We start from the raw sequence: 14,236 nt of genomic DNA on the forward strand, positions 1-14,236 counted from the left end.
GCAGGCTGGGTCCCAGGTTGGGGTGTGTGTGTGTGCAGAAGGCAGCCAATCAGTGATTCTCTCTCATCATTGATGTTTCTATCTCTCTCCCTTTCCCTTCCTCTCTGAAATCAATAAAAATATATTTAAAAAATAAAATCACAGAGGTAGAATAAGTAATTTGTAGAAGAAATGTGCTTAGAAAACAAGTTACAGAAGTAAAGGAAGGGGCGTTGAGCTTGGGAGTGAGAAAGCTAAGCCTGGTGGGGAGGCGGGAGGGGAAGGGAAGAGGAAAGGCCTGGGGTGCTCCTGGGAGCACTGGGTCCCCGTCCTAAGGGTTTAAGGGTGGAGAGTTAGGAGAGGTCCCAGGGGAAGGTCTTAATAGAATATTCAGCAGCTTTCCAGGTGTGTCCACTCAGGGTCTAGGTCTCCGCTGATTCAATCAATCAGCTCCAGGGCAGGGGGTCATTATCCAATGCAAACTGGGTCTGAGGTCAGCCTTGGGGTGACTGGTCTGTGTTTTGCTGCTTTTCTGGGCCTGGAGCTGAAATACAACTGAGGCCTAGGTGTTATCTCTAGGGAGGAAAGGGCAGAGGGTCCAAACCACATGACCAGCCATAAGCTAGGGAGGAAAGGTCACCCTGGGGGCGATGTCCCACCCTGCGACTGTCCTTTGCTAGGCACCCGGGGCTGTCCACCTGGTGACCTTCTGCACCGGGCCCGTGGTCCTTGCTCTGCTCCTGTCTGTCTAACTGCCTGCCACAGTTGTACCATATTATTCAGTCCTGTCTCTATGGATGACCATGGTCCTCATTTTCATTTTTCCCCCATCTCACTTCAACCATCAGAAAAAAAAAATCATTTCACTTAGACCTCGGCGTTCCTGTAGCTGCTAAACTCGGGGCTCCTAAAGTTGCATTTCATGTTTCAAAATCTGTTTTCTTTCTTAGAATCTCCTCGCGGAACCGTCCACCTGTTTGAATTTAGATTTATTTCGCTCCTCTCTCCCTTCCACCTCCTCCCACCTGGCCCAAGGGAGGAAGCGGTTGGGGGGAACGTTCTTTTGTCCTCCTGCTCCCCTTTCCCGAAGCAGCAGGTGGCCCCCTGAGGTCCTGCCCGTGGGAGTCAGGAACGCCTGGGCCCAGCTCCTCGTCCCTCCGGGTCCGCTGAAGCCTGGGGGGGGGGGGGGGGGGGGAAGGCGTGGCCAGGCCTGGGCATCCTGGCCGGGCGCCTGGGTTGGCACTTGGCACGGTCCCCTGGGCTGGCAGCTCCCAGACAGCTGATTACTGAAAGGCAAGCCGCACACACCGCAGGGCGAGGAAGGAGACACACCACAAAGACACGTTTCCGGGACCCTTTCAAGACGTTACCCTGTTCTTTTTCTTTTTCTTTTTTTTTTTAAGAAAAAGAAACAGAAGTAAAAGCGCCTTCGGTTGTTTTAGGTGGAAAATATGCTTTCTAAATTAGTCAGAGGGAGGGAGGGAGGCTGGGAGGCGCAGGGAGGGGCCAGCCGGTTCTCTCCAGTTTGCAAAGTTCAGGCAGTGACTACACCACGGCTTCCTCAGTGAGGACACGCGGCACCACGTGGCCCCGTTTGCTGGTTTCAAACCGGGGGCCCCGGGAGCCTGAGACGCGTCCTGGGTGTCACCCCACGCGGAGGCTCGACTGCCAAGGCGGAAAAAAGGCGCCCTTTCCCCGCCGCCGCCCCGGGCCGGGCTGTAATCTGCAGAGGAATTCCCGCCTGGCCCTCGGGGCTTGACAGTTAATGATTTGCCGCCGGAGGAGCCGGCGGGGGCGGCCGGAGGACCGGGCGAGCGGGAGCGCGGGCGCCGGGGCCGAGCCGAGCTGAGCCCCGCCGGCCTCCCAGGCGCCGCCTCCCGTCTTCCGGGCCCGGGCACATCGGGGGGTTCCGGGCGCGTCGGAGGGGTTCCGGGCGCATCGGGAGACCGCGGGCGCCCCGATGGAGGCAGCCCCGCCGGCGGGGCCCGGCGCCCCGCAGCCGCAGCCGCCGCCGCAGGCGCAGGGATCCGCGGACCCGGTCGCCGGTCTGCTGCCCCGGCTGCGGGGCAAACTCTTCACCTGGTGAGTGGACGGGCGCGCGGGGCCACGGGGCCGGGACCGGCTCGCGGGTGGCGGCAGAGCGCCCGGCGGGCAGCGCGGGCGGCGGCGGGGACTTTGGGGCTGGATTAGGGGAGACGGTGCAGCGCTTCACCTGGCTTTGTGAAGCGCTCGGTGCTCCTCCCTCGTCCCTTCTTAGGAATCGCGGGAATGCATTTCAGAGGACTGGGGGGAGACTCGCCCTGTTGGCACTGCTAGGTCGGTCCCAGGTGGCCTCCCAGCCGGAGGGGGCGAAGTCCCCAGGGGTGCGGTGCAGGAGGGGTGCCCACCCTGCGGCTTGGCAGGTGGGTGAGCTCCCCCTTCCCGGCGCCGGCGCGCGCATCGCTGCTGCAGCCGAGCCGTCTGGCGGGCCCTGCGCCTGCCCTGCCAGGAGTGCACCCCAGTGAGGAGAAATCGGGGTTCCGTGTGGTGGTGCCGCCCTGACGTAGTCTGGAGCCTGCCTCCTCCCCGGGCCTGAGCGGGGCTGGGGCCCGGGAAGCCTGCTTCTGCTGTCGCCGTGGGAGACAGAAATGTGCTGAGGGACTGAGAGAGGCTCTGGGACCGGGAAAAGCATTTCTGTGGCTCCTGGAGGGCTTGAATCTGGAAATAGAAACAGCCCAGGATCTAAATAATGAAAGCCAGCGATGATTGAGCCTTCTCTGGATCAAGTACTGTGCTTAGCAATTTAAATGGATAGTATCGACTCATCCTCACTGCTTCAGGAGAGGGCACTGTGGTTATACCCACTGTGCAGATGGAGAAAGAATACAGAAGGATAGGCAATTTGCCTCAGGCCATGAGATGGACTCCAAGGCATGGTGCCTTCGAGCTCCAGTCCTCACTGCAGCCTCAACCACTCCTGCCCCCTGGCGCGGCCCATGAACTGGCATTTGCCCCCCCCCCCCCCCCCTTCCCCTGCCAGGTTAACGAAGAGAATTTCAGCGCTCGCTTTGGAAGCACATGTACAAAGAGCATTTCTCTTTAAAGATCGTGAAAACGACGTCCTGGAAAGTCATACCATTTCCAAAACTAGATCCATAATGGATGTGTTTCAAGGGGAAAGTTGGCCAAAAATTACCTAGTACCAGGCAGCTGTCTGTGTCCTGATAAACGTAACCACAGGTTCTCGGCGGGGAGGCAGAGCACTAGAGTGAGGAAGGCCACAGATCCATTCTGGACTCAAACCCTGTCTGTGCCGCTTACCAGTTGGGTGACTTTGGGCAAGTTGCTCAACTTCTCTGCCCCAGTTGTGTTTGTGAAATGGAGACAAGGACAGTTCCTGCCTTGGGGATGTTGTGAGCATCAAGTGGCTGGCTGCACAGGAGTGGGCAGACAGCTGGCTCATGCTGCTGCTCCTCACTCACCACCAGCTCTCCATACGCGGTGATGGGAAGATGGTGCAGGAGACGCCAGCAGCCTGGATGTTGGGGCACACGATGTGGCAGCTGTCATTGCTAACAAGGTTTAGCAATATCTTTCCTCTTAATGTTCTCATATTTAAAAAATGCCGGTATGCTTTACAGTCAGGAGTACCTACTAGCTTCCTAACTAGGAGATTTCCTCTGCCTTTGAACACACTGTTTTTGTATCTCCCTTGTGGGTCTTTACTTTCTTCCTTATGTGATAGCTGATGGGCAAAGTCCTTAACAGCAGAATCAAGTCTTTTTTCATTTCGGTATTTCCCACAAGCCTTAGCACAGACGTGACTGAATGGATGAGGGATGCCTTTCTGCCACACACCCTGCACTCTTCCCTCTGTTGGTCCTTATTCATGCTGAGGGTCTTGGGCAGGAGCCTTTGTTGAGTTGGCAGAGCTCTTCAGTTCATTACAGGTTTCAGTCTTCCCTGTGTCCACCCGACACTGGATTCTGGTTTGTAGTTTCTCCTTGCCTTAGCCAGCAATCAGAAAGTGCAGTTTACCAGATACCCAGCACTCCTTATACTCAATATTTTAAACTCTCAGTATTAAAACTTACCTCCCAAATTTGAGTTTGGCTGCACGAATCACTAACAGTGGCCAGGAGTCCATGAGGGGTGGAGAGGGGTTGGTGAGTTAGATGTGTTCTCATCAGATGGATAGGCTATTGATGGATAGTTAGTGACCACACAACCCTTTTCTACTCTTACACCAAAGTGGGAAAAGAATAGCTTGGAAACAGTCCTAAATACAGGGGAAAAGTTTGGGGCCTAGAGCTGGTTCTGTTTTCATGATGGGAGGTATATATTTTAGGTAACCCCATCTACTGATATACCTGCCTTACTAGCATTGCAGAAACTTTTCTCTATGATTAAGAATATCAGGCCTGGGAACATTTTTGTGGTTTGGACCTTTAAAAAGTCTGGCTAGACCTGAAACGGCGCGATCGTGAGTGTGGCCACCTGTGTGTGGTGCTCTCGCGGCCGTCCTGGCCAGTTCAATAAATCCTTGCCTGCTTTTTTAATAAAAAAAAAGAATATCAGGCCTGGCTGGTGTGGCTCAGTTGAGCATTGTTCCATGCACCAGTAGGTTGCTGGTTCGATTCTGATGTTTCTATCTCTCTCCAAAATCAATAATAATAAAAAAAAAGATTACTGCCCTGGCCAGTGTTTCTCAGTGGTTAGAGTGTTGGTCTGTGCACAGAAGGGTCGTGGGTTCAATTCCCAGTATGATATTTAAAAAATCCCGGTATGCTTTACAGTCAGGAGTACCTACTAGCTTCCTAACTATGAGATTTCTTCTGCCTTTGAACCAGGCCTCAGCATTGGTTCTTCCCGGTACATGAGGGGACGGCTATGAGAATGCTCATCCCAGTGTTGTTCGTGGAGGCTGGGAGCTGAAAACTTCCTGGGTGTCCATCACTGGAATATCATGGAAGCACAGAATTGTCTGCAGCAGTTAGAAACAATAGGCTAGATCAGTGGTTCTCAACCAGGGGTGACTTATGTCCCCTAAAGAGACATCTGAATGTCTGGAGAGAGTTTTAATTGTCACAATGCAGAGGGGAGGGGTTGGGGGACGGAAGGGGTAAGGGGGGAGAGTTATACTGGCATTAATTAATTTATTCATAATTTTGGTTAGCAGTTCTTCAACATTTAATTGGTTTGCATCAAACAACTTTATAGTGTAGTGCAACCTATTGACTTATTTAGTGGGTCCATTTGCAACTAATCCTGGAGATTTTACCAAGAAAAAAATAAAACATTATTTAAAAGTCTTCATGGTGCATTTAAAACAAATATATGGGACTACTTGCCTTTTAATAAACAACATATCACCTTTTCTTCACGATTCAGTTTCATCATTATGAAATTTATTCTGCTGAGTGGCAGTAATATGCTTAGGGGGCATTGAAGTGAATTATTTTTTCTGACAGTTGTTACTCATGATGTTTTCCGTTACTAAGCATATCTCTGGAAGCCTGCATTCTTTCTAAATTATGACTTTTAACCTGTTAGCACTGTAAACACTAGCTAACCCAGTTCCTTAGAATTGCTTGTACTGAAAATATAAAGAGCTCCTGTATAAATATTTAAATGGTTTTCATTTTAATAAACTATAGCAACGTTTAGTCCACAGATTTGGGGACTTTTTTTTATGGATGGTTACAGGAGTCCATGTTAATGAGTCCTCAGATAAAGTGACACTCCACAAATACCTGGTTATTTATGTTAATGATGCAGGGATAGATTCCATTAAACACCACAGGTAAGTCCCAAACTTCTTTCTAGTCATTCCTTGGAAACCAGCGCATTTAAGGATCAAATCCTTACCGAGAGCTGGAGGCTAGTGTTTTGCTGTGATTTAGAACTTCCTAAACGCAGTACTGGGATAAGCTTGCCCAGAAGTGTTTAGAAGAACATTTCCTAAGCTTTTCACTATCTCTGGTATCAAGCCCGAGATAAAAATGATAATAAGCCAATCTTTCTTCTGTACAGTTTACTTAGTGTACCTAGACTCTAGGTCCTAGAGCAACCCGCTATTTGAGGACCTCAGGGTGGACTGACTCATGTAATCTTTACAATAATTTTCTGCAGCATGTCAAACTCAAAGGCTAACATGGGCCAAATAAACAAGGTCTAAGTCAGTGGTTGGCAAACTCATTAGTCAGCAGAGCCAAATATCAACAGTACAATGATTGAAATTTCTTTTGAGAGCCAAATGTTTTTAAACTTAAACTTCTTTTAACATCACTTCTTCAAAATAGACTCACCCAGGCTGTGGTATTTTGTGGAAGAGCCACACTCAAGGGGCCAAAGAGCCGCATGTGACTCTCGAGCTGCAGTTTGCTGACCACGGGTCTAAGCTTATATGGGCCGCAAAAAAAACAAAAGCTTCAATTTTCATAGAAACATAGGTTTATTTCGATAGAGACATGCTGAATACAAAGGGGTGAAATAAATGAGTCATCACTAACATAAAATAATAGAACATTTTAATAAAAAATCATGTTTTTCTTGAACATTAACTTACCAGACACTGAATAACTGCACAAATTAATAACCGTAAGGCAAATAAACCTATTTTTCTTGTTCTCCGAAAGTGAAATATTTCCGGTTGTGCAAACCAAATAGGTCATTCCAAGACTGATGACTTGGCAATCAGCTGCTAAAATATTCTCTGGTAGTATTAGTGGAGAGAAATGGTTCCCCTGTGTGTAAGGCGAGTAAGGGAAATGAATGCAACAGGATTATAGTAATCTGTCATTAGCGAATGTTGTAGTTTGTTATTAGTAATCCTATCTAATAAAAGAGTAATATGCAAATTGGCCATCACTCCAACACACAAGATGGCTGCCCCCATGTAGTCAAAGATGACTGCCCCCATGTGGACACAAGATGGCCGCCACAAGATGGCCAGCAGGGTAGGGCAGTTGGGAGGGACCAGGCCTGCAAGGGAGAGCAGTTGGGGGCAATCAAGCCTGTAGGGGAGGGCAGTTATGGGTGACAAGGCTGGCAGAGGAGGGCAGTTGGGGGGGACCCAGGCCTGCAGGGAAGGGCAGTTGCGGGGGACCCAGCCTGCAGGGGAGAGCAGTTAGGGGGGACCAGGCCTGCAGGGGAGGGCAGTTGGGGGGGACCAGGCCTGCAGGGGAGGGCAGTTAGGGGTGACCAGGCCAGCAGGGAAGGGCAGTTAGGGGTGACCAGGCCAGCAGGGAAGGGCAGTTAGGGGCAATCAGGCTGGCAGGGGAGCAGTTAGGCATCAATCAGGCTGGCAGGGGAGTGCTTAGGGGGTGATCAGGCTGGCAGGCAGAAATGGTTAGGGGCAATCAGGAAAGCAGGCAGGTGAACGGTTGGGAGCCAGCAGTCCTGGATTGTGAGAGGTAAGATCGGGCCTAAACGGGCAGTCAGACATCCCTCGAGGGGTCCCAGATTGGAGAGGGTGCAGGCTGGGCTGAGGGTCAACCCCCCGCCCCCCCTGTGTACGAATTTTGTGCACTGGGCCTGTAGTTATATATAACAGGATATTGTAAAAATTAAGTTATGAAATTTTTATTAAAACGTTTCTTACATACCGTTATATTGGCTGGACTGCAAAAATATTCGTTGTGGGCTGAGTTTGACCTGCTTGGCATAGTAGTTTGGTTGTAGGCAGAGAAATTCTTTGCACCACTGGCAGAGGTAAAAAAGAAGATTTATAACTTTACAGAATTCAGGGAGGGTTCTAGTGCCAGGCCACAGAGAGCAGAGCAGCAGTGGGAGCCGTAGTCCAGCCACACCAGCTTCTCCGTCTGTGCTGTTATTTCATTCTCTGACTGCAGACAGGTTGATTATCTTCATCAGCGGATTACTTTTTACAGTTTAAACCACACAAAACAAAAACAAACAAACAAAACCCTCAAGTTTCAGAACTGTATTTTTGTTTTGCTAATCCACAAGGAGGTTCATTTAGATTTTACAGTAGTTAAAAAAGTAGTCCTTTGAAACTTCCTATTCCGCCTCAATGGGCAGGCCATATCAGAAATTTAACATTGTAGGGGCATGGCTTCTCGCTGCCTGTTGGGAACAGGGCTACTCTGTTCTCTTGGGCGCCTGTGCCAGGCTGGAGTGGGTATAGAGCGGGTTGGGTGTCTGTCGCAGGGTCCTAAACTCTCATCATCCAGACCCTTGCAATGTCAGTGCACTGTTGCCCAATACTAATCCCATCCTTCCCTATCTATCTGCCCTCCCCCCACTCCTACACCCACCTCCAAAGCCCTTCTCCAGCCCCTGGTCCTGGCTTTTGGAGTGTGTTCACATTGGTGCCCCTCTTAGAATTTTCATAGAAGAGTCGGGATCGGGGTGAGGGAGGATCCTGGAGGTAGAAGCTACTTCCTCCTTGTACGGCCTACCGTCCTCCTTGTACGGCCTACCGTCCTCCTGGTATGGCCCACCGTTTAATGTAGACCCTCCCCCATCCAGACTGTAGGACTCAGTTCCTCTGACAAGTATCCAAGAAGAATAGGGATTTGGAAATGTTTCATTCTTTCTCATTTCAGCCAATCAAAAAATCAGAGGACAGCCCTAGCTGGTTTGATAGAGAGTGTCAGCCTGTGGACCGAAGGGTCCCGGGTTCAATTCTGATCAAGGGCATATGCCTGGGTTGTCCGCTGGATCCCCAGTAGGGGAAGTGCAGGAGGCAGCCGATCAATGATTCTCTCTCATTATTGATGTTTATATCTATCTCTCCCTCTCCCTTCCTCTCTGAAATCAGTAAAAATATATTTAAAAAAAAAATCAGAGGACAGAGAGAATGTCATAAGTAGATTGTATGTCCTCTCTCTTAATTTCATTAGAATACTCCTTATTAAACTGTAGAACGTATAACCAAATGGGTTGTGGTAATCAATGCCCATTGTTAGAGATGCAGGATAATTTGTATCAATTGATCTCCCTGCATGGTATCATAACCCTCAATGTTTTATATATACATTGTTATTAGGGAGGCAATGTGTAGAATGGGAAAAATATACTTACTAATTTTCTGACCTTAGGCAAGTTATTTAACTTCTCCAAAAAACTGAAACTCAGTTTCTCACTGGTAGTTATAATCTCTGTCTCACAGAATTTTTGTGAAATTTAAATGAAATAACACACAGGTTGGGGAAAAGTAGGTTTACAGTTGTGAGTATGGAAGTTAATTCTTATATTATTATTTATTAATTATTACATTCTTTTCCATACGAACAATTATAAATCTACTTTTGCCCCACCTTGTATATAAGCATTTAATATGGCACCTGACACAGCTGTTTTTATTAAACCACTTCACTTTTGTTAGGATAATAAGAAAGGTGTTCTGAGTCCCTAATGGGTGCAAGCAGTGTATGTATGAACCGCACTGCTTGATTTGCCCTCCAAGTTCTATTTGCTACCTGTGTGATATTGGACAAGTTGTCTAACATCTCTGTGCCTCAAGTTTCTTTATCTATAAACAGCAATAATCATAGTACGTACATCATAGTATGGTTTGGAGGATTGAATAGATTAGGACTATGAAATAAGTGTAGGTATTATTATCCTATATAATAAAAGCCTAACACGCTAAGTGTCCAGTCGACCGGTCAGCCGTTCAACCAATCAAAGCGTAATATGCTAATGATTTGCTAAGGCCGCTCAACCGCTTGCTATGACGTGCACTGACCACCAGGGGGCAGACAGTCAACCAGTCGACCAGTCACTGTGACATGCACTGACCACCAGGGGGCAGATACTCCGACCAGTAGGTTAGCTTGCTGCTGGGGTCCGGCTAATCGGGACTGAGCAAGATGGGCTGGACATGCCCTGGAGCCCTCCCTCGGTCCCTCCCCCCAGCTGGCCAAACTCCTGCGTCCCTCCCCGGCCCCGATCATGCAGCAGTGGGGTCCGTTGGCCTGGCCTGCACCCTCTCGCAATCCAGGACCCCTCAGGGGATGTCGGAGAGCGGGTTTCAGCCAGATCCTGCAGGCCAGGCCGAGGGACCCCACTGGTGCATGAATTCGTGCACCAGGCCTCTAGTTCATAATAATAGTAACTAATAATAGGAATACTATAGTAACAATAACAATAATAATAACATTACTAGATATTGTATGGATATGTATGTAAGGAAAGGGACACAAAAATATTCATGTCACAGTTTCTGCATTTATAATCTAGTGAAGCAAATACAACAGACATGAAACACTACAGGCAGAATGTGGAAAGTGGAGAAAGAGGGTTGCAACCCAAATGCCACAGGAATCGAGAGGTCATCATTCTGTAACTAGGTACTTTTCTTCCTACAATTATTTAATTTTCTATTTCTTTAGAAAGAATAGCTTTAGAGTTTTATTTGGATTTTAATACAGTGCTGCTATTTATTTACCATATGAATTTGGTTAAAAGTCTTGAACTTTGGCAAAACGATACCTATATTTTAGTGTGGTATAAAAAACCCAATAAATTAATATATGTAAGAGCTTAGTTCAGTGATTGATCCTTGCCTCTCTTTTATTGTATAGAGGGTGAGTATTAATGTTTCCCCTTTATTTTTGACTATTTAAGAGTCATGCAGGACATAGTATATAAGAAAAATACACACACAATTTTCACTTCTGTTGGTTTACCTAAAATTAGTTCTATTATTTCTGTCTTGATGCATGGTTTTATTTTCCTCCTTGGGAAGTGATGAAACTGTTTTAATCCAGAATGGCTCCTGATTAGCTCTGTCTGCAGTAATTTTAATAGATTCTGCTCATTTGATATGATAATCTCATTACTAAGGAAATTCATTTAGATGAATGTAAATAGTTATAGCTTTATGATTCAAGTATTGCTTTAAAATATCATAAGCATAATTAGTTTATTAGTTTCTATTGCTGTCATAACAAACTAATGAAAGTGTAGAAGCTTAAAAACAACACCGGTTTATTATTTTACGGTTCTGTAGGGCAGAGATCTGACAAGGTCTCTCTGGGCTAAAATGAAGGTGTCAGCAGGGTTGTGTTCTTTTCTGGAGACTGTGGGTGGATTGGATTTCCTTGCTTGTCCAGTTTCCAGTGTCTACCTGCATTTCCTGGCTCATGGCCCCTTCCTCCACCTTCAAAGCCTGTAATCTCTCTCTTTTTCTGTGGTCACATCTTCCTCCGACGACAGTTTGGAACGGTTCTCCTTTTAAGGACTCGTGTTTAGATTGGGTTTACCTGGATAATCCAGGATAATCTCCCCATCTCAAAGTACTTAACCGTAATCGCACCTGCAAAGTTCCTTTTGCCATGTAAAAGGAAAAAAACTGTTTTCCTATACTCAGTACTTCTGACAACAAATGTGTGGTGTGTGTTTTTCCTCACATCAACCAATTCTTCAACTCTCCAGACACAAACTGGATATCTTATGATTCACTTATGACACTAATGACCTGGAGTTAGCACAGCCCCCACAGGGTGAGGGCTCAGTCCCACAGCTTACCCTCCAACTCCCCCAACCGCCCTTTTAGACTCCAGTTTCAAGTCCTAGGTTGTCATCTTGTACATATATATACTGAGTGGCCAGATTATTATGATCTCTGAACGCATAATAATCTGGCATATATATATATATATATATATATATATATATATATATATATATTAGAGGCCTGGTGCATGAATTCGTGCATGGGTGGGGTCCAGCCTGGCCAGGGGAGGGGACATGGGGGGTTGGCCAGCCTGCCTTCTGGTCGAACTCCTGGTCGAGGGGACAATTTGCATGTTAGCCTTTTATTATATAGGATATACACTGAGTGACCAGATTATTATGCATTCAGAGATCATAATAATCTGGCCACTCAGTATATATATATATATATATATCTTATTAGATCACAATATCACACCAGGTAAAGTTCCAGGGGACTAGGACCTGGACATTTTTGGAGAACCATTATTCTGCCTACTACATTTAGTGATACAATCTGAAAATGGCTCCAATAAAAAAATAGCTTTAGAGCACAGAGACCACTTGGAAACTGGTAAAAATGTAAGCAAGAATTCATAAAATGTCAAGGAAATCTTTTCTCATCTCACCTAACCCACAACCTTTTACCTGTGGCCAGTGTTTGAAATAATCAACCAGTAATCGCTGAACTCTTTTCCAGTTGTACCACAGGTTGGATGAGATTTGGTAGCTGCTGATTCCTTTGAAGACCTTGCATGTCCAGGCTCAGTCATGCTGGAGAATTCACAACACTGGTCCCCCTGCTGGGACAGGCATTCCTGTTCCCTTTCTCTTGACCTGAACAACTTGTCTCTATTCTTCAAGTCTCAGATGAAGTATCACCTCATGAGTAAAGCCTTCCATGAAATCTCAGATTAGGTTAGGCCCCATCCTAATTGTTTCTTTACTGTTTTTCTTCACTTCTGTATTGTGAATTCCATGAGAGCAGGGGCTCTGTATTTCTCTATATTCCCAGAGCCTGACACAGTGTCAGGAATCGACTAGGCACTAAAAAATATTTGCTGACTTGAACTGGGTACCATTAAGATGATGGTAATAAGGCTCACTGTGGGTTGCTGAAGTTGCCTGCCAGTTTGCACTATTTCCACCAAGCAGGGAAGGAGAATTCCCACACATTCTGATCTCTAGGTAGAAGTCTTAGAGTGGTGAGCGACTACAAAGGCCATTCCAAGAAAAAAAAAATCTACTTAGGCAATACAAGATCTGAAGTTGCTTGGTGAAGCTAGAACAAGGACAAAAGAAATGACATGTTCCCACCTCCTTCAGGACACCCCTCTATGCTTGGTAGCTGCCTTCCAAGCAGTTAAGACTGAGTTGGTGCAGGTAAGACTGAGTTGTTAATGGATCCCTGGACGCTTGCTGCTGTACAGGGCTGGAGAAACTGGGCAGGTTTCCTTTTTCTAGAATCTACATTGCCCAGCAGAACAGACCCCTATCACTCTGTCCTGTTTCAATATGCATGGCAACTTATTTTGCATTTTCATTTTAAAGTTGAATGCTTTCTGGTGGTATTTGGGTTGACACATTTCCAGGCTGCCCTGTAGAGCTCTTTCTTTTTGCAGTCCATTGTAGTTCCCCCTGCTGCAGATGGGCTAATAGAGGCTTCAGAAAACCCTGTTTTCCTGGTGGCATTTAAAAAAAAATATATATATATATATATATATATATATATATATATATATATATATATAATTGATTTTTTACAGAGAGGAGGGGAGAAGGATAGAGAGTTAGAAACATTGATGAGAAAGAAACATCGATCATGTGCCTCCTGCACACCCCCTACGGGGGATGTGCCCGCAACCAAGGTACATGCCCTTGACCGGAATCGAACCTGGGACCTTTCAGTCTACAGGCCGACGCTCTGTCCACTGAGCCAAACCATTTAGGGCCCTGGTGGCATTTTTTACCTTTGCAGCAATTCATCCAGATAAACAAAGATGAAAATTTACATTGATTCTGCCTTTTAGGAGCCTACAACCTACCTGGAGAGCCTTAAACATATGCCAAGTAGAATACAGTGTGAGACATTTTTACTAGATCAGTAACACTCAGGGTTTTATCCCATTATGAACCCCTTTAATTCATTTTCTGCCAGGAATTATATATTTTAAAAAAATTTGAAACTCCTTTAAATTGCAGTTGTTAAGTAATAATTTATTTTCTACCTCTTAACTAAAGCTTCTGATTAGTAAGAGAAAGTGAGTGTTAATACACTTGATTGGTGTAATTATAGCTGGAAGCATATATAGGTGATGCTTTGGTCTGTCTGTACAGCCTTATCATGGGTAAATGTAGGATTTCTGTTTTTGTTTGTTTTTTTCCTTCAAAACCAACTTTTAATTATGGGAATGTTCAAGTAAAATTGGCAACTATTACCTATTGGATGTAGTGTCACCCAGTTTCAATAATTATCAACTCATCTTATTTCATTTATACCTCTCCATTTCACCCCTTCTGAATTATCTTAAAGTCAATCTCAGACATCATCTAATTTCACAAATAACTATTTCAGTATTCATCTCTGAAAGATAAGGACTTAAAAATGGCCACAGTACCATTATTCCACCAAAATATGAATAATAATTCCTTAATATCATATATATCTAGTCCATGTTCAAATTTCTCCAATTGTCACATAATTTTCTAAATAGTTTATTCAGTTTGTGAACATAGATGGGGCTTGTGTAGGAGGCAACCAATTGATGTGTCTCTCATGTCGATGTTTCTCTTTCTCTCTCTCTCCACCTCT

General features: G+C 46.0%; 1 protein-coding gene across 1 annotated transcript in view; it reads left to right on the forward strand.

Annotated features, from left to right (window-relative positions):
* The first annotated feature begins 1,527 nt into the window (after window positions 1-1,527).
* The window catches only part of SLC35F2 (solute carrier family 35 member F2), a 40,300-nt gene continuing 27,591 nt past the window's right edge, over window positions 1,528-14,236 (forward strand). The window contains exon 1 of the mRNA XM_079789424.1: window positions 1,528-2,061. Within this exon, the coding sequence (XP_079645550.1) occupies window positions 1,940-2,061 (122 nt within the window). The 5' untranslated portion in view covers window positions 1,528-1,939. The remainder of the gene's footprint in view (window positions 2,062-14,236) is intronic.

The sequence above is a fragment of the Cnephaeus nilssonii genome, assembly GCF_951640355.1.
Source record: "Cnephaeus nilssonii genome assembly, chromosome: 13".
In the NCBI taxonomy this organism is placed as follows: Eukaryota; Metazoa; Chordata; class Mammalia; order Chiroptera; family Vespertilionidae; genus Cnephaeus; species Cnephaeus nilssonii.